Source organism: Rhincodon typus, chromosome 15 (assembly GCF_021869965.1).
Source record: "Rhincodon typus isolate 14 chromosome 15, sRhiTyp1.1, whole genome shotgun sequence".
Taxonomy (NCBI): domain Eukaryota; kingdom Metazoa; phylum Chordata; class Chondrichthyes; order Orectolobiformes; family Rhincodontidae; genus Rhincodon; species Rhincodon typus.
Window position 1 is genome coordinate 54,948,506 of NC_063346.1, and position 22,067 is coordinate 54,970,572.

General features: G+C 43.4%; 1 protein-coding gene across 5 annotated transcripts in view; it reads left to right on the top strand.

Moving 5' to 3' along the window:
- The first annotated feature begins 349 nt into the window (after nucleotides 1-349).
- Nucleotides 350-22,067, top strand: part of LOC109913010 (endonuclease/exonuclease/phosphatase family domain-containing protein 1-like) — a 53,447-nt gene continuing 31,729 nt past the window's right edge. For 3 of the 5 annotated variants that reach the window (XR_007263739.1, XR_007263737.1, XR_007263738.1), the window contains exons 1-3: nucleotides 352-621; nucleotides 14,252-15,101; nucleotides 18,377-18,428. Coding sequence is in view for 2 of the 5 variants with exons in the window: in XM_048605630.1 (XP_048461587.1) it covers nucleotides 14,266-15,101; nucleotides 18,377-18,428 (888 nt within the window). In the remaining 3 variants the exon portion in view is untranslated. Of the gene's footprint in view, nucleotides 622-8,269; nucleotides 8,377-14,251; nucleotides 15,102-18,376; nucleotides 18,429-22,067 lie in introns of those variants that run through there. The other 2 variants (XM_048605630.1, XM_020512469.2) reach the window with 2 other exon arrangements.

Consider the following 22,067-nt stretch of genomic DNA (forward strand, 5'->3'; position numbering starts at 1 on the left):
CTACAACATTCAAAAGGCATCTGGATGGGTTCAAAAAGGGAATGGTTTAGAGGGATATGGGCCAATGCTAACAAATGGAACTGGGTTAATTTAGGGTACCGGGTTGGCATGGACGAGTTGGACCGAAGGGTCTCTATGAATGTAATCGGACTTGTCTCCATTACATTTCCAGTGCATTCCATACCCTAACTATTCGCTGTGTGAAAAACGATTTTTTTCTCTCTCACACCACCCCCGCTCCTTTTGTACAACAGTTTAAAACTTATAAATGACGCGCCACTCAGCTAGAAACAGTAATTCGCCCCTGAACTCAAAATTGCAGCCAAACGATGAAGAGGGCTGACAGTCGTGAAGGGCGGTGTCCTCGAAAAATTATTATCTCAAAAAACTTGTTGTTTGCAAGACCACGCCTTCTCCCAGTTGCAATTGGCCCTGGAGGAGATCTGTCCGGGAAGCTAAGTGTGTGAATAAAAAAAATCAAATAAACAGGTAGCCAGTCTGAAGACTTGTGTCAGCCTAGGGGCTGAACGTATTGCATTACAGACCCTTCCTGCAAGTGGTTGTAGTTCGATTATTGCATTCGGGAAACCTGGAATCAATCATTACACCGACACCGACCAGGTAAGTCTTTCAGTTGATACACCAGACAATGTTTTGTAGAGTTGGTAAAGTTACAAATACTGTGACAGAGAAAAAGATTTTGATTCTATTACAAGATTGGGGGGGGCGCTTTTTTAAAAAAACCTTTTCATTGGAATTTAAGGGAACTTACTTCATTTCAGATTTCAGGAACCCTCACCTGACTTCCCTCTGAACACAGCAGAGGTCCAGGGCTGAGAGTTTAGGTCTGGCATATTGCATCTTGGAGTTTTGAAAAACATGGAAAATCTTCCTTTTTTAAAAAAAATGTATACTACGTTCAATTTTAAAGAGACACTCGCGCACCAGTCATAGCGTTGAATACCATTCAAACAGGCCCGTGTCCCAGTTTCCTGGTATAGCACAGGTGGCAGTGACTGTTACTCTGAATGTCGTGGGTGACAATGTGAATTAATCCTTCTTTCATTCCGGGCTGACCTGGGCACATTCTTTGTAAAAACAAAACATTCATCAAGGTGCTCGGGAGACTTGGAACAACGACACTCCCAGCGCACACAGGTTAGCAGGAAGAAGGATCCACCGAGATTCCGGTGCCGAGGAAGATTCCTTATGCCTGAAACGTGAAGTGCTTTCCCCAGTGACGCTGCCTGGCCGACGGGGCGTTTCCAGCCTTTATTATTCTGGGGATCAGACAGCCAGATCCACGGGGAGGGAGTGGGGTTACAGGTTTTGCTTGGCATGTGATGCTCAGTCGCTTTATCAATCCAAACAGGCGGGGCAGGAATGGTCAGTGTGGAAATGTACCCTCTACACTGTCGCCTAGAGCAGCAAATGTTTTTACTGTGAGATAGTAGGAACTGCCGATAACAAGGTGTGGAGCTGGAGGAACACAGCAGGCCAGGCAGCATCAGAGGAGCAGAAAAGCTGACGTTTCAGGTCGAGACCCTTCTTCAGAAAAATGTTTTACTGTACCTCCCTTCCCTTCTTGTGACATGGTCCCTGGGATGCAAGTCTGCCAGACTAGGCCAAGCTATGTTCTGGAGATCTACCTGTTTAAACACTAACATGATCCAGCTGATGGTAAGACTGGTCAAGTCAGATTCCAGACTGAAACCTGGCTCCTTTTTGTTTTGAATGTGATTTCGTTACCATTTTGGTTAGTCACTGAACATACTGTTCTGAGTTGGAAATGCATCTCCGTTGCTTCACTGGCGCTGGGTCAAAATCCTGGAACTGCCACCCAAATAACGTCGGCTGGACTGCAGCAGTTCAGAAAGGCAGCTCACCAGCACCTTCTCAGGGCAACTAGGGATGGGCAATAAATGCTATGCCAACCAGAGAATCCCATATCCCATGAAGGAGTGAGAAAAAGAGACTGCCAATGTCCTTTAAACAAAATAATTTAAGTTTATTCTACAAGACAAGGTAAAAACTACAAAAACAAGTCAATTTGGAACTCTTATGACAAACGGCAAAATGAATCAGCCACTTATCCCAGCAATATCTTGTACAGGAGCTCAACCCCAATGAAGAAGCAGTCCTATCTTCACTGTTTAATTTCTTACTCAACTGATGAAATTGCTGGCATTTCCTTTCAGTGAAATTCACCAGAAGTGACTCTCACCATGACTGTCTTTCATCAAGATTTCCATAAATAGGCTAATTCCCTGACCTTGCTCCACAGAACTATAAGACAACTTCAGGGCTTTTACAAGTCTTGTCTACTTGGACTGCTAAAACAGCTTAAGATTTCTTTCCAGTTCTGATGGCCTGATCTACCAAAACACAACTGCCAATCTGCTGTTATGGACATTTTCTTCTGAACTCGATCTGCTTCTAGCCTCTAGCCTCTCTTCCTGTACACCATAAAAGCTCAACATGGTAAACCACGTCAGCAGGTATATCACCAGGTAGCTTACCTAATCATTTAGCTTAAATTGTATAATTTCTTGGACATGCTATTTTGACCCACTGCTGAAAAGAAAATTGAGTTTCTAATCCTTTAAAAGACCATTAGAACAGGAGTAGGCCTTTCAGCCCATCAAACCTGGTCCACTATTCAATACAATCATAGACTTTCGAACACTTCAATGCCTTTAACCTATTCCATCTCCATAACTCTTTTTGTCTCTGGGAATCAGATATCAATCAATCAAGAAAAAAAGACTCAATGTCTACCTTAAACATATTCAAAGACTAAGCTCCCACAGCTCTCAGTGGTAAAGAAGTCCAAATGTCTATAACCCTTTGAGTAAAAATAATTCCTTTCATCTCAATCCCAAGTGGTATCCCCCTAATTTTTAAATTATGCCCCGGTCCTTGACTCCCTAACCAGGGTAAACATCTCACCCTGTATCAATCCTATCTATCCATTTAAATAATTTATAGGTTTCAGTCTCGTTCTTCAAAACTGTGGAGAATACAGCAACAGTCTGCCCAATCCCTCTTCATAGGACAGTTCCATCATCTTGGTAACAAATCTAGTGAACCATCATTGTGCTCCATCTCCCAAACCACCTCAGCCAATTTGTGCCTCTTACCTTCATATTTTCCCTTATTCAAATTTTAATGCCCTTGCTTCAGATTGAGCTCCCTTCCTTTCAAATGTAATGAAAATTCTATCCTATTGTGATCACTCATCCCTTAAGGATTTTTTTTTAAACTGCAAGATTATTAATTAGTTTTTTATCGTTACATAATAGATCTAAAATAGTTTGTCCTCTAGTCGGCTGCTCGACATTCAGATTTAGAAAGCCATCTGTAACAAAAACTCGTCCAGAAAGTTGTCCTGTCAGCTTTAGCGCTCGGCTGGTTTACCCAGTCTGTATGTAGATAAAATTCACCCGTGATTATCGTGTTGTCCATCTCCTAACTAATATAATGCCCTACACTATCACTATTATTTGGTAGTCTATAAATAACTTCATTGTCTATGCCCTTTGCTATTTCATAGTTCCACCCGAACAGACTCACAGGTTGTTGTTCTGATCTGAGATCTTCCCTTACTAATCCCATCCCATTATAATAAGTTCTTCTCTGCCACTTTTTCACTGTTGAATATTCAATTCCCAGCCCCGGTCACCATGCAGCCATGGTTTTGTAATTGCAATTACCTCACATGCATTTACCTTTTTGTACCTTTAGATCATCTACCTTGTTATGAAAGCTGCATGCATTCAGGTAGAAAGCCCTTAATTTTGTTCTTTTGACATCATTCTGCCGACCAGATATCCTAAATTAATCTAGTCCCATTTGGCCCATATCCCTCTCAACCTTTCCTATTCATATACCTACCAAGATGCCTTTTAAATGATGTAATTATACCAGCCTCCACCACTTCCTCTGGCAGTTCATTCCATTCATGCACCATCCTCTGCATGAAAAAGTTGCGTCTTAAGTCCCTTTTAAATCTTTCCCCTGTCACCTTAAACCTATGCCCTCTAATTTTGGACTCCCCTACCTTGAGGAAAAGACCTTGGCTATTCACCCTATCCATGCCCCTCATGATTTTAGAAACCTTTATAAGGTCACCCCTCAGCCTCTAATGCTACAGGGAAAATAGCTCCAGCCTATTCAGCCTGTCCCTGTAGGTCAAACACTCCAACTCTGGCAACATCCTTGTAAATCTTTTCTGCACCCTTTTCAAGTTTCACAACATCCTTCCCATAACAGGGAGTCCAGAATTGAATGCAGTATTCCAAAAGTGACCTAACCAATATCCCGTACATTCGCAACATGACCTGCCAACTCCTAGACTCAATGCACTGACCAATAAAGGCAAGCGCATCAAACGCCACCTTCACTATCCTGTCTGCCTGGGATTCCAATTTCAAGAAACAATGTACCTGCACTCAAAGGTCTCTTTGTTTAGCAATACTCCCCAGGACCTTACCATTTCTTGATGCTAGACTTTGTTTGTCCTGCCATCCAATTTTCCAACCAGCTTTTTGACTTCCTATTAACAAAGTTGCTTTCTTCCTATTTGGGTTACCCCTCAGATTCCTAGTCCCCTGACAAGCTAGTTTAAACCCACGCCAACAGCACTAAATCCCATTGCAGAGATATCTGTCTGAGCCCTGTTAAGATGTCATCCCTCCTATTGATACAGATCACGTCCGCCCCAAAATTGATCCAAAACGCTCAGAAATCTGATGCCCTCCCACCTATACCAGTTCTCCAACCACATCTTTAATTGATCAATCCTGCTGGTCTTATTCCCGTAAGTTGGTGGCACTGGGAGTATCATAAAAAATCATAGAATCCTTACAGTGCTGAAAGAGGCCACTTGGCCCATTGAGTCGAACCAACCTTCTGAAGAGCATTCCACCCAGACCCCTACCCTATCCCCGTGTTTCCCATGGCTTATCCATGTAGCCTCTGCGTCCCTGGACTCTAGGAGCAATTTAGCATGGCCAATCCACCTAACCTGCGCGTGACTGGGAGGAAACCGGAGCACCCAGCAGAAACCCATGTAGACACGGGGAGAATGGGCACACTCCACACAGACAATAGCCTGAGGGTGGAATCAAACCCCAGTCCCTGGTGCTGTGAGGCAGCAGTGCTAACCACGGAGCCACCATGCTACCCAAAGTAATCCTGAGATTATGCTCTGGAAGTTCTGCTTCTTAGATTTCAGGCAATTGGGAAGGGAATTGGTTTCAAAACCTCAACCCTTTTCCTGCCTATGCTGTTGGTACAAGTGTGGACCACACTTCTGACTAATTCTCCCTTCCACAGAAGGATGGTTCTGCTGCTTCTCTGTGACATTCTTGACACAACAGTAGAGAGGCAACTCCCAATCCTGCAGTTACTTTTAATGGCACAGAAATGCCTGAATAATCCCCTGACTCAGGAATCCCCTGTCACTGGAGTCCTTCCATTCTTCTTCACCACGTTTGTGTGCACACTCCCAAGGAATCATCCCTCTCACCAGTTTTCAAAATGGAACAACTATTAGCATGCTCAATAGACTCCAGGGAGTCCTGCCCTCCCTGCCGGTTGCAATTTCACAGAACAGAAGAAACTGAAGGCAAAATCTATCCCATTAAAAAGCAAGTAAAAAAACTAGTCAGTGAGGACATACTAGGGTTGAAATAAGAGAACAGTTGAAACTAAAGTAAAAGGTATACGCCAAGTACCTGGACAAAAAAAGAGAGGAAAATAGAAAGGGAATATTAACAGGTTAGGAAAGAAAAACCATAACTAGCAAAATAGAAGAGAAATTGCAAAATCAAATTATCATGGAATCTTAAATACTAAAGTACTTCAATAGATACAAAAATTACAAAACAAAAAATAGGACGGGTTAGGATTCTAAGAAATACATATGACAAACTCATAGGCAATGATAGCAGGAGAACTAAATAATTACTTTGCCCGAAGACTTATCAGGGAAGTTACTTGGTCGACATAACATTAGAAAAAGAGATCTTAAAGAGTATGAAGACACATAGACTGGAAGCGTAGACAGAATTAATAAATTAATTAAACTTCGAGAAGATAAAACCCCACTGTAGACAGACTGTCTCCATGTATATTAGAGGAAATCAGGGAGGAGATGGCAGAAGCAGTAGAGTCATAGAATTTTACAATACAGAAGGAGGCCATTTGGCCCATGTCTGTACCGGCTCCTGACCGAGCTACTCAACTAGGCTCGTTCTCTAGCCCCATCTTCTCCGTAACCCTCTAAATTCATCACTTTCAAATATATATCCAGTTCTCTTGTGAAAATATAATACCTTTTGTTAAACAAAAGAATTAGAAAAGAAAGAGTGTCTGAGGGCTTGTGGACAGGAAATGTCATCTGTGTGCATATATATACACATACACATAAAACAAGATGTGTTCATGAGATCAGATAAAGAAAGATGGGAGGAACACGAGCCTAAACCCATTGCGCTGAATGGCCTGTTTCTGTCCTGCAACTAGATTGTAATCCCTGGATAGGGTTGCAGTTTGAGGGTAAACTCACCACAAGTTAGTTAATTTGGCTACTTATTAAGAAATCTCACAATCAAGTACTGAAACAATGATTTGAAGTTTATTGCATGTAGTAACCAAAGTAAAACCCCTCCAGTAAGACTCACAACACAAGTCGGCTATTACCCGATTTAATGATGGAACCTGGCCAGGATTTCACTAACAGTGTCTGTCTCTGGAAGTGTGGACGGTTCAATCCTTGTACAATGTTGTTCTTCGAAGTTCTACTACTGACTTGTTCTGGTGTTGAATTCTGATGGAATTTTCTCTCTTTCGAGTTTGTGGTGTGACATTATTGATACAATAGATTCTTACATCCCCAATATTGATTATTCTTTCGGAGATCTCGAGTGTATAGCTTGCCTTCATATCCGTAGTAGTTCTCCTATTCCTTGTTCTATTCAGGGTTAGCTGTCTACAACACAGCTTTGCCTGCAGTTAACACCTTAAATTCTTCTGCAGGGCAGTCCTTGTCCTTTGTAATAATACAGCACCCAGTTTATCAAGCAGATATCAAAGCAGTTGTTATCTCCTTTCTCCCAGGAGGCAGATTGTTTGTTAATGTAGCTTCTTCCCAGGCATGGTTAATCCAAGAGATAGTAGGAACTGCAGATGCTGGAGAATCTGAGATAACAAGGTATAGAGCTGGATGAACACAGCAGGCCAAGCAGCATCAGAGGAGCAGGAAAGCTGACGTTTCGGGCCTAGACCCTTCTTCAGAAATCCAAATATTGCTTTCAGTCTCTTTTTGTAACAGCTTGCCTTTTTCCCTCGCATCTCGAAAAACAGTTTATTCCAGACACAGTTATTGCTGATTCTTTCAAGTATCACAGCTTATCTTTGATTCATTCAATCGATCAAGTTATTAAAGTTGTGAAGTTTACAAACTGGTGGACGTTGCTACACTTTTTTTGCTTTTGTATTATATCTTTTGCTGCTTTTGTAAAAGGAGCTTAACATAGATGTCCACACTCCCCAGTGTAAATTGGCCAATCTATCGGTAGTATCCATTCTCACAGCTCTCTAAAACTGCTCTTGGAACCAAAATTAGACCTTCCAAAATGCATCGCCATGCATTTGTTCAAATTAAATTCCATTTGCCATTTCTCCGCCCAAGTCTCCAGCCTATCTATATTCTGCTTTATCCTCTGGCAAATCCTCCTCAGTATCTGCATCTCCCCCAGTCTGTGTCATCTGCAAATTTACTAATCAAACTACCTACGTTCTCCTCCGCATCATTTATATTACAAACAACAGGGATCCTAATGCTTATCCCTGCGGAACACCACTGGTCACACATCAGCAATCTGAAAAACACCCTTCCACTGCTACTCTGTCTTCTGTGTCCATTTTAGCAGCTGACCATGGGGGATGTGACTTCACCTTCTGTATTAGCTTGCCATGAGGCTGTTGTCAAAGGCTGTTGTCCAATTTTCCACCTTTTCCTGCACTATGTCCTTATCCCCAGTGCCTTTAATATGTAGTTAAAGTAGCTGAGTTAATAAAGCAACACTCGAACACTTGCAGATTTGTGTGATAATGCAATATTCACTGACTCTTCTACTTTAGATAAAACAATGTACAATAATATCCTGGGGTGTAATTGCAATGTGCATACTCCTATCATCTGGACATATAGTACTCTGTTCCCAAAGTGAACACACAATGTATTTTAAATTGTCTGTTCCTGCAGAGCAAACATTCTCAAATAGTGAGCTCATGCCGCATTCCTGAGACTTGAACAAAATCTAGGCTGGCATTTCTGGGCAGGACTGAGAGACAGCTGTATTGTCGAAGGTGATGTATTTTTAAACAAATGGATTGATGTAAAAGGTCTCCCGTCACCACACGAAGAGGTGGACAGTTCTCCCCAGTGCCCTGGCTAGGATTTATCCCTCAATCAGCAATTTAAATGATGAGATGGTTCATTTATTTCATTGTCATCTGTGAGAGTTTGATATGTACAAATTCATTAAAGTGACTTGCTACATTCTAGCATCAGAAACCATTTCATTGGATGTCCAACAGACACGATTAGAGATGTATAAAGGTGTGTTCTTTCACACCTTTCAAAGGAACCAAGTCACTATTTTTGAGAGTTCAGCAACTGGACAAATACATTTCTAGAGAGCCTACTGCTATTACAAGCTGTCTGTAGGAGTGTCTGTCCAAACCCAAAAGTGGAGTAAAGCCATTTACAGATTGCAAAGCAAGTGGCTTAGGTTTATAATATTTCCGAAAAAGTGTCCCAACCCAAAACGTCAGCTTTCCTGCTCCTCTGATGCTGCCTGGCCTGCTGTGTTCCTCCAGCTCCACACTGTATTATCTCAGACTCCAGCATCGGCAGTTCTTACTGTCTCTGGCTTAGTTTTATATTGGGCCTTTCAGTTATAGACATTAAAATGGAAATTCTAGTTTCAGGATATGCTGGCAAGGTCCCACTTACCATGATCCCCTGTTTGTCCTGGCAAGATGATGGTGCTGGCATAATTCTTTCTAGTTTATTTTGACAACTTGTTTAAGTGCCTGGTCCCTTTTAAGTCTTTTAGTGCAGCAGCACGAGAGGCAACTTAAAGGGACTGCTCTGTTAATGGTCTGCATTGAGAACTTCAGGTAGCTGTGTCATTTACATAGTGAGACTTTACTGATGGGCGTTTTGCTCGAGCTGCTGCTGTTCACATGGTGGTAGTGGTTCCACAGCAGAGAAAAGGAAAGAATTCCAGCCTAGACTCCTAGCCGCCTGGTTAACATTTGAGACACAGCCATCTAACCAAGGCCGGCAAGTTGTTAGCCAACACAATGACTGGGAGGATCTCATTATACTGTAATAGCAGCACAGCACAGCCCACAGGAACTTGTGAAACTCGAAGCTCAAGCCCCATATCCTAAGACATGCTCCACGTGGAAGGGTTGTCCATGACCTGATTCATTAGGTTGATAATGACTACCTTCCCACTATTCCCCAAAACAGAAGAAAGGTGTTTGAAATTATACTGTCTTTTTAAAAACATGTGCCTAACTGAACATGTGCAGAGGAGTTCTCTAATCTTCTGCGCTCTGATGCTGAATGGTCCGCGCTCAGGAAAGGATTCAGTTCTGTGTCCCCGCCTCTGTGTATTTCAGACACAGTATAATATTGAACTGTTCTTCCATCACCTTTGCCTCTGTACCCACTTCTTTCAACAGGAGCCTTCTCCTTGTTCGGCAGACCTTTCCACCCCTCTGTAATCATTCCCTCTCCACCTGGACCCCTTCCCTGGGCCTTTTAGCTAGATCTCTTCATCAAGAATTGTCAATGTGATATTGGCTGTCTTTTTTTTTCTGCTCCCATCACACACTGTAATCTGCCTCTCTGTGAACTTTCTTTTATTCTCTCAGTTTTAAACTTGACATTGTGTTCAAACCTACTGATAAGGATGGTGCTGTTGTCATCTGGCACACTGCCCTCCACCTTGCCAATGCTGAGAGCTAACACTCTCACACTTCCTCTTGTCTCCCCCTGCAGATCATGACCCCACCATTGAACGTCAAGCTGTTGTTTCCAGAGCTGCCATGGACCTTATCTTCTTTGAAGGTCTTCCTTCCACCTCAGCCCCTCAACAACGCACAGCCCGCTTCTACCTCCTTCCCAAAATCCAAAAACGGGACTTCCCTGGTAGACCAATCATTTCTCATGGTTCCTGCTCCATTTGAACTTATTTCTTCCTATCTTGACTTCCTTGTTCAATTTCTCCCTGGTTATGTTTGTGATCCTTTTGACGGTTTACTTCAATGCCACATATTCCACCTTCCTGGCCCCAGCCACTGTCCCTTCACCGTGGACGTGCATCCATCTGGATGGTCTGAAGGCTTTCTTCCTTCCTTGAGAGGAGGTCTACAGTCTCCATCCACCATCCTCTTCAATACCTGAGCCTGTACTCACTTTGAACAGTTTCTCCTTCAACTCATCTCACTTTCTCCAAGACACGTGTAGCTATGACTACCCATATGGATCGTGGTTGTGCCTGTCTCTTTGTGGGGTATCTGGAAAGTTTCTCTTTCCAAGCCCAACTGACAACTCTGTCTTCAGTACATAGATGCCATTATCTTTGCTGTTTCCTGCTGTTGTCTGAAAATTGAATAAATTGTTTTACTTCAAATTTCCATCCTTCCCTCACCTTCACCTGGTCCATCTCTGATTCTTCCCATCCCTTCCTGACTTCTCTGTTTCCATTTCTGTGGATAGGCTGGCCACTGATATCCATTAGAAACCCACCAATTCCCACAGTTGCCCTGACTGCATGTCCACATCCACTGCTTTCAACAAGAAATCCTATTCATTCTCCCAGTTTCTCCATCTCTGCCACATCTGTTCCAAAAGATGTTACTTCCAACATGTGTACCTCCAACATGTCCTCCTTTTACTTCAACTGAAGACAAAGGGCTCCATGATTCCTGAGCCATTTCTAACATTTGGGCCCTGACACCTTCCTAGAACAATGAGAGTTATTCAGTTGTTCTCGCTTTCTGCCCCACGTTCTCCATTTTCTAAAGATCATTCTCCACTATTTCGACCAAATCCAACAGCTTGCAACCACCAAACACATCTTCCCCTCCCCTCGCTTATCAGCATTTTGTTTGACCGCTCCCTCCGTGACACCCTGGTCTACCCGTCTGTCACTCCTTAGTACTTCCTCAACCCCTTCCCCAGCTCTATAGCACCTTACCTTGCAATCACAGAAGGAGTAACACTTGCCTTTCACCTCTTCCGTCTCTACTGCCTAAGGCCCCAAACACATCATCTAAGTGAAACAGCAATTTATTTATACTTATTTGAATCTAATCTACTGCATTTGCTGCTCACACTATGGTCTTCTTTACAGACTGTGTAACTGTTTCGCCAAACACCCGCAACTCTGTCCCTAAGAATGACCCCAACTTTCCTGTTGATTGCCATTTCAATGCATCATGTTGATGTCGTGCAATGGCTTCCGTCGCAGTCCTGCCTTGGTGTTTCACTAAAGCCCAACACAAGCCAGAGGAACATCACCTTATTTTCTGTTTAGGCACTTTACAGCCTTCAGGACTCAACATTGAGTTCAACAGCTTCCAACCGGGAATACTGTCCTCCATTTAATTACATCTGCCCCTCCCCAGCATTTTGTTTGCACGGATTCTTAACAAAGCCAACCAATTTTTGACTATTGACACCTTTCATTAACACCTATTATGTATTGATATCACTCCTTTACTACTGTTAGCACTCAATTTTATCTTTTGCTCTGGACTGACTGTTCCAAACACTGTACCTCCCCTTTGCCAACAACAACAAAAAACCCATCATTTAGCCCCTTTCAGTTCTGAAGAAGAGACATTGGACTCAAACCATTCAATTTGTTTCCCTCTGCGCAGATGCCACCAGACTTACTGAGTTTCTCCAGTACTTTGTTTTTATTTCAGATCTCCAGCATCCACAGTATTTGCTTTAATGTGGTGGGGAGTGTTTGGTGTATTAACAACAATTTTAAATGAAGTAGGGGGAAAAAAATCAAGAGATAGACCTTCACCAAACTAAACATTTGTTTAGAAATGGAATGAATCGTCGTTTGATTTGATCCACTGTTTTTTGGCTCTTCAGATTGGTTGCCTGGATTTGGCTGATGTGGAAAGGTTAATTAATGCATGGGTTTATGAACAAATCACTTGTAACTGTTGCACCAAAATATTACTGTTAATGTGGGATGTCAACGTACTACTTGGCTATTTCTTTCTCTGGGTTTGTATTTGAGTGCATCAGAGGAGTGGCAGGTGATTGAGTGAGTGTGGAGGGCTTCCAATTCTTCTCTCTAACAGGGCACCAAGATTATTAATCCAACTGTCAACATGAGAGTGCATCCAATAGGAGCAAAACCATGCCCCTGAGACCAACTACAGTCTTAATTTCACACCGCCTATTGTTAAGGGCTTGTCTCTTCCGGGTTTAACCTGCAAACTGTTCAACTGGAAGCGGTAGGGTGGGGGAGATAACAGGAGAGCTCCAATTTCAGAGTTGATTTGTTAAGACTCCAGTCTCTAATTGTAGCAAAAGGCCTTTTCTACCCTGTGCTTGATTTTTATTTTGTTTTAATTTGCTCCATGTTTAACTCTTAATCTTTGTAGACCTCCATTTTTGGACACTCCACCCCAAGCCCCTGCTCAATCCTGGTGCTTATTGATGTATCAAACGTGAAAAATCAATGCAAACCACAATTTCAAGTCATTCTAGTTTTCTATTCAAGTGGCATGTTGGGAATGAACACCAGAGGGTCAATGATGGGACAGTGTCAATGTTACTGTGCTAGCAATCCATAACCTGAATACTCCACAGATATGAGTTCAAATCCCACTATAACAAGGAAATTTAAATTTCAATTTATTAATATGTCTGAAATAAAATGCTAGTCTGCTTAATAAGCATGACACTAATTGACTATATAAACTCTTCTGACTCATTGACTTCATAGAGTCATAGATACGTACAGCATGGAAACAGACTCTTCAGTCCAACTCGTCCATGCTGACCATTCTAAATTAATCTAGTCCCATTTGCTAGCATTTGGCCCATATGTCTCTAAACCCTTCCTATTACGTACTCATCCAGATGTCTTCTAAATGTTGTAATCATACCCACATCCACCACCACCTCTGGCAGCTCATTCCATACACGCACCACCCTTTGTAAGAAAATGTTGTCCTTCAGGTCCATTTTAAATCTTTCCCTCTCATCTTAAGCCTATGCCCTCTAGTTTTGAACTCACCTACCCTGGGAAAAACCCCTTGGCTATTCATCCTATCCATGCCCCTCTTGATTTTATAAACGTCTATAAAGTCACCCCCTCAGCCTCTGACGCTCCAGGGCAAAAAGCCCCAGCCTGTTCAGCCTCTCCCTATAGCTCAAAAACCCCAAATCCCAGCAACATCCTTTTAAATCTTTTCTGAACCCTTTCAAGTTTCACAGCATCTTTCCTACAGCAGGGAGATCAGAATTGAAAGCAGTATTCTAAAAGTGTTATATACAAACACAACATGACATCCTAACTCGTATACTCAATGCACTCATGACTGCCCTCTGGGTAATAAATGCTGGCCTAGACGGTGAAGCCCTCATCACATACATGATAATTAAGAAAAAAGGCACTCTAAAGCCTTCCTGGGCAGTTAAGATTCGACCACATTGCTGTGGGTCTCGAGTCCCTTGTTGACGAGGCTAGGTAAAGATGGCAGTTTCCTTCCCTAAAGGACATTAGCGAACCAGATGGGCTTTTCCAACAATCGGACAATGGTCACCATTAGACTCTTAATTCCAGATTTTTCTTACTTGTAAATTCCACCATCTGCCATGGCAGGATTCGCACCTGGATCCGCAGAGCATTACCCAGGTCTCTGGATTAATAATGTTGAGATGGATCAGTCACTTTCCGCTGCTTTAGAGAACCTGTGCCTGATACCTCGCTGTTTATAATGGGAGGGAGTACGTGCATAATCTGTCCACTGATTATTGGCAGCTTTTCATTTTCCCCCTGTCTGATCCCAGGTCCAGCAATGCCTTTGATATAACCAAAGTTGTTGTGGTGCTTTTGGAATGGTCTAATTTAATGAGTTCTGTGCTTGCTGTTGGTGGATGTAAACAAATGACAGTGAATTTCTCCTCCAGGAAGACAAAGTGAAATGGGCTACCACTTGAGCCGCCACCAGCCGCAGTGTGAGCCGAGACCCTCGCACCTGAAGGGCCGAAAGCAGCACCGAGGGCCGTACCTCAGCGAGACATGGAGCTTTGCAGACGCGTCCTGCTGTCGGGTCAACATCAACACGGCCACCGAGGAAGAGCTGATGACGCTACAGGGCATCAGCAGGACTCTGGCGCACAACATCGTGGTTTACCGGCACAAGATTGGGGGCTTCCGCAAAGTCGAGGACATGGCTTTGGCGCCGGGAGTAGGGGCTGCGAGGCTCCAACAGATCCGGCCTGAGATCTGTGTGAGCAGCCGGGGCTCCTCTCAGTCCACAGGGAACTTGTCGAGTTTCGATCTGCTGTCTTCCACCCAGTTGAACGTCAACGTCGCCTCGGAGAAACAGCTCGCGGCATCGCTGGGGATCGCGCAAGATCTCGCCGAGAGTATTGTCCATTACCGCACCCTGTATGGACCTTTCAAACGTGTCGATGATTTGCTTCAGGTGGATGGGGTTGATGTGTCTTTGCTGGGTGCGATCAGATCGAAACTCAGCGTCTCCCTTCCCAGACCGGTCTCCTCCTATTCATGCACCCGGTTGGGGGACAGGCCCAATCAAATGTCCTCTTATTACAGCTTGCAGGACCTCAACTTGAACCATGGTGTTTGTGATCGGTTCACTTCAGTTAGGAACCCAGCTGAGGCCTTCACTGGGATTTTTGATGGGAGGAAGGTAATCCGTATCGGCACTTGGAACCTACAGAGCCTCACGTTGGACAAGGTCAACAATCCAGGAGTGAGGGAAGTCATCTGCTTGACGCTGCTTGAGAATGGGTTTGTCACAACTTCTCTCATTTATAGAGTTACATTAGTTCTGATGATTTTATCCAACTGGTCGTACGGCATGGAAACGGACCCTTCGGCCCAACTTGTCCATGCCGACCGGGTTTCCTAAACTGAACTAGTCCCATTTGCCTGTATTTGGCCCATATCCTTCTAAATCTTTTCCCTATCCGAGTACCCATCCAGATTTCTTTTAAGTGTTGTAATTGTACCCGCCTGTACCACTTCCTCCGGCAGCTCGTTCTATATATGCACCACCCTCTGTGTGAAAAAGTTGCCCCTCCGGTCCCCTTTAAATCTTTTCCCTCTCACCTTAAACCTATGCCCCCTAGTTTTGGACTCCCCTACCCTGGGGAAATGACCTTGTTTATTTACCTTATCTATGCCCCTCATGATTTTTATAAACCTCTAAATGGTCATCCATCAGCCTCCAACGCTGCAGGGAAAAATGTTCCAGCCTACCCAGCCCCTCCTTATAACTCAAACCCTCTAGAGTTGATCCTCCTGGCCTCCCTTCCCATTCTTCATCTCGCCCAATCAGCCTAACCTAAACAATTCTTGTCCACTAGGTGTGTATTTGTATTCCCCTTAAATGCATCATTTTCCTCCAGGTCTCTGTTTGGAATTTCCAGAAGGCTTCACCTGAATGGACTAAGCGTACCATAACGTAGTTGCTTAACTCAGAGAAGCAGAATTGGCAGTGTGGAATTTGAGCTCAGTTTGAGAGAGAATCTGGAAGAGTGACCCTAGCTCAGGAAATGGAGTTGTGTAGCTGTCAGGAGGTCATGAATACCCGAATTATTCACAAGAGTCCTTTAGCGAAAGAGACCTGCTGGTCAAATCTGGTCTGGTTTCATCTCCACATTCAACATGGCTGACTCTGAGGTCACCCAGCAAGTCTTATGAGAAGAAATTGAATAGGCTGGAACTATACTCATTGGAATTTAGAAGAATGAGGAGGAGGGGAGGATCTTATAGAAACATACAAAATCATGAAGGGTATAGTTAAGATGGGAGCAGTGAAATTGTTTCCACTGGCAGATGAAACTAGAACTAGGGGGACATAACCTCCGAATAAGGGGGAGCAGATTAGGACTGAGTTGAGGAAGAACTTATTTACCCAAAGGGTTGTGAATCTGTGGAATTCGCAGTGAGGCAGTTGAGGCTACGTCGTTGAATGGTTTTAAGGCAAAAACAGACAGATTGAGTGTAAATGAAAAGTTTGAATAAAAAGGTCTTGTTTTCAGCAATACTCTTGTTCTGTATAATCAAATGACTACTTGATCAACCATTCTTTTTGTTTCTTTTCTCTTGTTTACTGACTTCTGTCTCTACATACTTTCCCAAATAAAATTTAGTTTTGCTCTCCAGATTGTCCCTGGGTATGGTTATCTCGTAAACAACAGTCAAACTAAAGTAAAAGGAGATGCATTTGAGGGGAAGCTGAATGAATAAATGAGAAGGAAAGGGACAGACGTTTTTGTTGGTAAGATTAACCATATGAATGAGGAGCAGAAGTAGATGTTTTTCCCTCTTGAGTCTGCTCCACAATTCAATAGGATCAAGGCTGATCTGATTAGTCCACATTCCTGTCTTCTCTGATATTCTTTCTCCCATTTCTTATCCAAAATCTATATACCACTGCCTTACAAATGTACATAGACTCTGTTTCTATTGCCTTTTAGGGAAGATCATTCCAATGTCACATGAGAACAAAGTTGCTCCTGATCATTTATTTTTAGGTAAGGATGTGACACCCAGTTCCGGATTCTCCCACATGAGGAAACATGATGTCCACGTTGAGCCAGTCAAGACCTCTCGGGTTCTTGCGTTTCAACAAAGTCACCTCTTACTCCTATAAACTCCAGCAGATACCAGCCTGCCTCTGCAACGTTTGTCCATGAGACAACCTGCCCATTCCATGTTAATCTAGTAAACCTTCTCTGAACTGCTTCCAGTATGTTTGTATCATTCCTTAAATAAGAAAATGAATAGTACTCCAGATATGGCCCTGTCATTGCCCTGTATAATTGAAGCATTACCTCCCTCCTTGTGCATTCAATTTACCTCTCAATAAGCAATAACTTGCTATTAGCTGTCCTAATTATGTGCTGTACCAATGTACTAACCTTCTGCAAATCATGCGTAAGACAACCAGATCCTTCTCCATCTCAGAGCTCTGTAATCTCTCACCATCTCGCCATGTGTTTTTTCTCTGCTTGCTACAATGGTCACTTTCACATTTTCCTACAATATACTCTATTTGCCAGGTCTTTGCTCACTTACTAACTTTAACCTCATCTATATTCCTTCATGGCTGCCTAATGTCCTCTTTCCTACATACTTTTGTCTCAATTTCAGCAACAATACATTCAGGCCCATTGTCCAAGTAATTCATATTAAATGAACTAGAATGAGAGGAGACTCGTGTATAGCATGACTGCTGGCATTCACCAATGATTCAAATTGCCTGTTCTGTGTATAATCTCATTGATGCTTCCTTATCAAGAGATTTAGTTGGGGCTGGGTTTTCCAAATTAGGTCCAGGATCATGACAGTGACTTCAATCCCCAGGTTGGGAACCCCAGAAATTGGCCAAATGGGGTGTCAATCTCAGTCATCCAGGAGGCCACCAGGTACAAAGCTGCCACCAGGAGCCATGCCTGATTAATGATGGCAGCGGAATTGGGAGACCAGGTCAGAGGGCCGGTCATGATGACTGGCTGGTGAGGTGGGCACTTCCAAAAATGCCCTTTGACAACACTGTCAAATAAAATGATTGTCAGGCAGAGGTGGTCACAATGTGGAGGGACCTTTAATGGGCCCTGTGATACACACACCTCTGTGTGAAGAGGGGGTGGGGGAGGAGTGGGTGGGCTTTGGGCTGGTGTTGGAATTAAGTGACGTTGTAGGGAAAACCAGTTCTGAGCTTCAGCTTCAGTGGTTTGTGGGGTCGGATGTGGTCGGGGGCAATCATTTGCAGTTGTGAGGATTCTGGTGGCGCCACCAATTTGACTCTATCTGAGAGCATAATGAAGCCTAATTAGCTGAGCACCACTGGATGGATTACTGGTGCCAGTCAGAATCTGCCTTGGCCAAAGTTGTAAACAGGCAGATTGCAGAGTTCAGGTTCTCTCTCCCACCACCCCCATCCTCCAACAATGTAAGATTCTGTAGTTCTGCTCCCGGTCTTACCTCCATGGAAACGGGAAATCTTCACTTAGCCTTGAGGTAAAGTGACTGATATCAGATTGTGTCTTTTGCAGGATTAAGTTATTGGCGGTGCAGGAGATACTGCATGAAGATGCTTTGGAAAAGGTAACTCCCCGCTTGTTTTTCTATTGAATTTTATATTTTATATGAAATACATAAATATATAATGTACAGTATGGAAACTGTGAGAGACCATTCAGCCATTCTTTTAAGATGATAATTCAATTCCTTCCCGACAGCCCTGATAGAACCTATATCTGGAAAATGCTGGAAATATTTAGTAGTCTCAGTCAGTGCATTCCGGAACTTAACCACTCGCTTTGAGAAAAAGCTTTTCCTCAGGTGTCCATTTCTGCTTTTGCCAGTTATCTTGAAACAAGCGTTCCTGCAGCAGCAGGAGCCACCAATGGGAACAGTTTTTCCCTGTCTAGTCCCTTCAGTGGTCTCATGCTATCACATCTCCCATTAACCTTCTCTTCCTCAGGAAAAACTGTCCTAGGGTCTCCAATCTATCTAAATGACTGAAGTGCCTCTCTCCTGGAATCTCATGTATGGAAATACTCCCAACATGTTATTCAGTCTAAAGGGGAATTTTCCACTGAGTAATTTCTGCATTGACATTTTACATTGGGCTCGTTCCTCTATGGTTTCTGCCGCATTACACAAGATAACAGCAACATTGTGGGACATTTTCCATTCAAGGCATTTCTGTATCAGTGGTAGTCTCCAAGAAATGACATTCCAGTCAAGTATTCCTGATATTTTGGGGTTAGCAAGTCATAGTTATGAGTAGCACTACAAACTTTGACCTACTGAATATTTCCAGCATTTTCCATTTGAAGCCTACAATGGCCAATCTCTGGAAAAACTGTGACAGAGATAACACGTGACAACTCCAAGTTGGGACTCGGGAGACGGGCAGTTCACTCACCCCTCGCACATTTGAGCGGTTTATTCATAAAGTGCATTTAGTCTAGTTTCAGAACTGTCAAAATTATTATTCCCATAAATCAAACAAAAAAAAAAGGGAATTCAAGAGATCCAAGGTGTTAGTTGATAGCAGCTCAGGAGGCCCAAACCATAGGGTTAGGCTTTGTTTGAATTGGAGGCCTCACTGCAATATGCCTGTTGTGGGAGGCTGACAAATGAATCTAATGACCTAAAGTGGTCACCAAGCTTGGGCTGAGAGAGAAGGAAGGGAATCTGGAAGTGGGGAAGGAAGACAATCTGTTGGGGGTGGGGGTGTTCAGTTCTGGGGAGAATACTGGGGTTGGAGAGATGCAGAATGGAGGATAGTGAGGTAACTCAGTGTGGCACAGTGTGGAGGAATGATTACATCTTGTGCTGGCGGACAGGTAACCTCAATGTGGGATTGAGGCAATCGGGCAGGAATGAGTGAAGGAGAAGCAATTCAGAGGCAGAAGTAGTTGGTGAGAGGGCTCAAAAGCATTCTTCATTGGATGGGTCCTTTTGTTACTCCTACTTCTCCTTGGGACCACAAAACAAAAGAAAACAGATTTTTAGAACTTTTTATTCATCAACCTTTTCACGTCAGAAACTTGAGATTTCTACAAGCCTATGGGACAGACTGAGAGTTTATAAATCTGGGAATCCAGAGGGTATGCATTAAGTGGACCCAAAACCAAGAAATTTGGACATTAGTGAGCCTTTCTAACAGAACATTCTCTCAAAAAGATGAAATAGTTGTGTGAGTAACAAAGTAGAAATAGAGACATTGATAGATTGAATGAGTTTTTCCAGTTTAACATGTTCTCCTGCTGTGATTAATGCAAACTCTCTGTAACGACCACATTAGTTGCACATTCCTTTCATTTTAAATTTCAGTTAGAATACATTTTGGTTCTTTTGACCTTTTGCACCAGGGGCCTAAGAGCTGCAATAGTTTAGTTAACCCCATGTTACTCCCTTGTCGCAGTATATGATAGGTATGCAGTTTATTCAACCTCGTCCCTGAAAGTGGACTCTCTCCTTTATGATTAATTGGATTCCAAGCATGTATCATTTTTCAAGCATATATCTGCAACACAGGCCCATGCTAAATACAGATGTGAATGTTTATCATGCCTTGGAATATTTGTGAACTGGACTGTTGTCTGTCATAGGAGCATGTTGCTGCTTTTATGTTCTCCTACAGTTATTCCTGGCTGCAGTGGGACCCAAAGCTGCAGCCTTTCCTGTAAATATTTCAATCTGATTCAGAAAGGGAGAGGGTCAAGCGTGGATCATTTGCTTTAGAATTCCCTATGCCTGAGAGTGCAGATAGGGAACCTTCCACTTACCACCTTCCCTGGCGGTCTAGTGGTTAGGATTTGGCATTTCCACCATCGCAGTCTGGGTTTGATTCCCAGTCAGTGAATAAGAGTTTATGTATTCTGCCAATTTATTGGGCAGCTCAGTGGCTCAGTGGTTAGCACTACTGCCTCACAGTAGCGGGGTCCCAGGTTCAATTACAGCCTTGGGCAACTGTGTGGAGTTTGTATGTTCTCCCCATGGGTATCCTCCCAGAGTCCAAAGATGTGCAGGTTGGGTGAATTGGCCATGTTAGATTGCCTATAATGTCCAGGGGTGCGCAAGCCAGGTAGGTTAGCCATGGGAAATGTGAAATTAGAGGGTTGGGGGGGATGCTCATTAGAGGGTCAGTGTGGACTCAATGGGCTGAATGGCCTGCTTCCACACTGTAGGGATTCTAAGAGGAAATTCTGTAAGCCTAGTCTGTAATTTTTTAGCCTGCAACCAGAATGCAAAGTCATCCTGATCTGTGCTCCCAATATGTCCCTGAAGCAATAAAGTAACCTCCATTATGTGACTCCGTTGATACCACTTCGAACTGCTAGAAGGGAGATACCATTCCCCAAGCAAACTGAGCCCAAATGGACCGTTTGTTGTGAGGCAGACCATCCGTTGTCATGAGGGGAAGTTACATCCATGTCTGGAATGGTGGTCAATGCCGACATATCCTCAGCAGGATTTTGGCAACTGACCAGGAGCTCTCCATAGATGAGGAAAACCACGGTCAGTCTCAGCAAATTACAGCCAAGGTGCCTGGAATCCCCAAATTCTGTACAAACCAAACATCAAAGCCAGAACCACCTTGGCCCATGTGATTGTACAGCGTGGGGCCATCTGTTTACAGACCAAGACACGAAGGATGCCAGAGAGGGCAATCTGCGTAACCAATAAAGACTCTGAGCTTATCGGTGCTTAAAGAGCAAACACGATGAGGGGCGCACGGAAACCTGGAGAGCTCCTTCCTGTACAGTCATCGGGAGCCATTGCTCTCAAGTACCTCCCTGATCTAACATCAAATTTTCCAGCACTTCCTTTTTCAGCATCCTCCTAATTAATGAGGTATTGTCCATAACCCCAGCCCAGCAGGCTGCCTGGGAGTGAGTGGTGTGCTGAGGGAGGTAGATGCAGGAATTCTTTGTCAGTCTGTTCCACAGACAGACGCCAGTTCACTGGACCCCTTGCGGGCCTACTCAGGCTATGTTCATGGTTTCTTTGGCAGTTCTTTGTTTCCAAACAACTTTGGCCCATTTTAAAGATGAACAACAACTGTACACAGAGGATGCTGACCGATGTGTCTGTTGTGTACAATTGAAGTTTCAGTTGAGGCTAGCTCTGTTCATGAAATTTATGAATGCACTCAAAAGTCAAACAAGGTAAAACAGGAAAAACAAGTTAAAGGGTACAATTTTAAAGTGAGTGTAGGAGAGGAGAGAC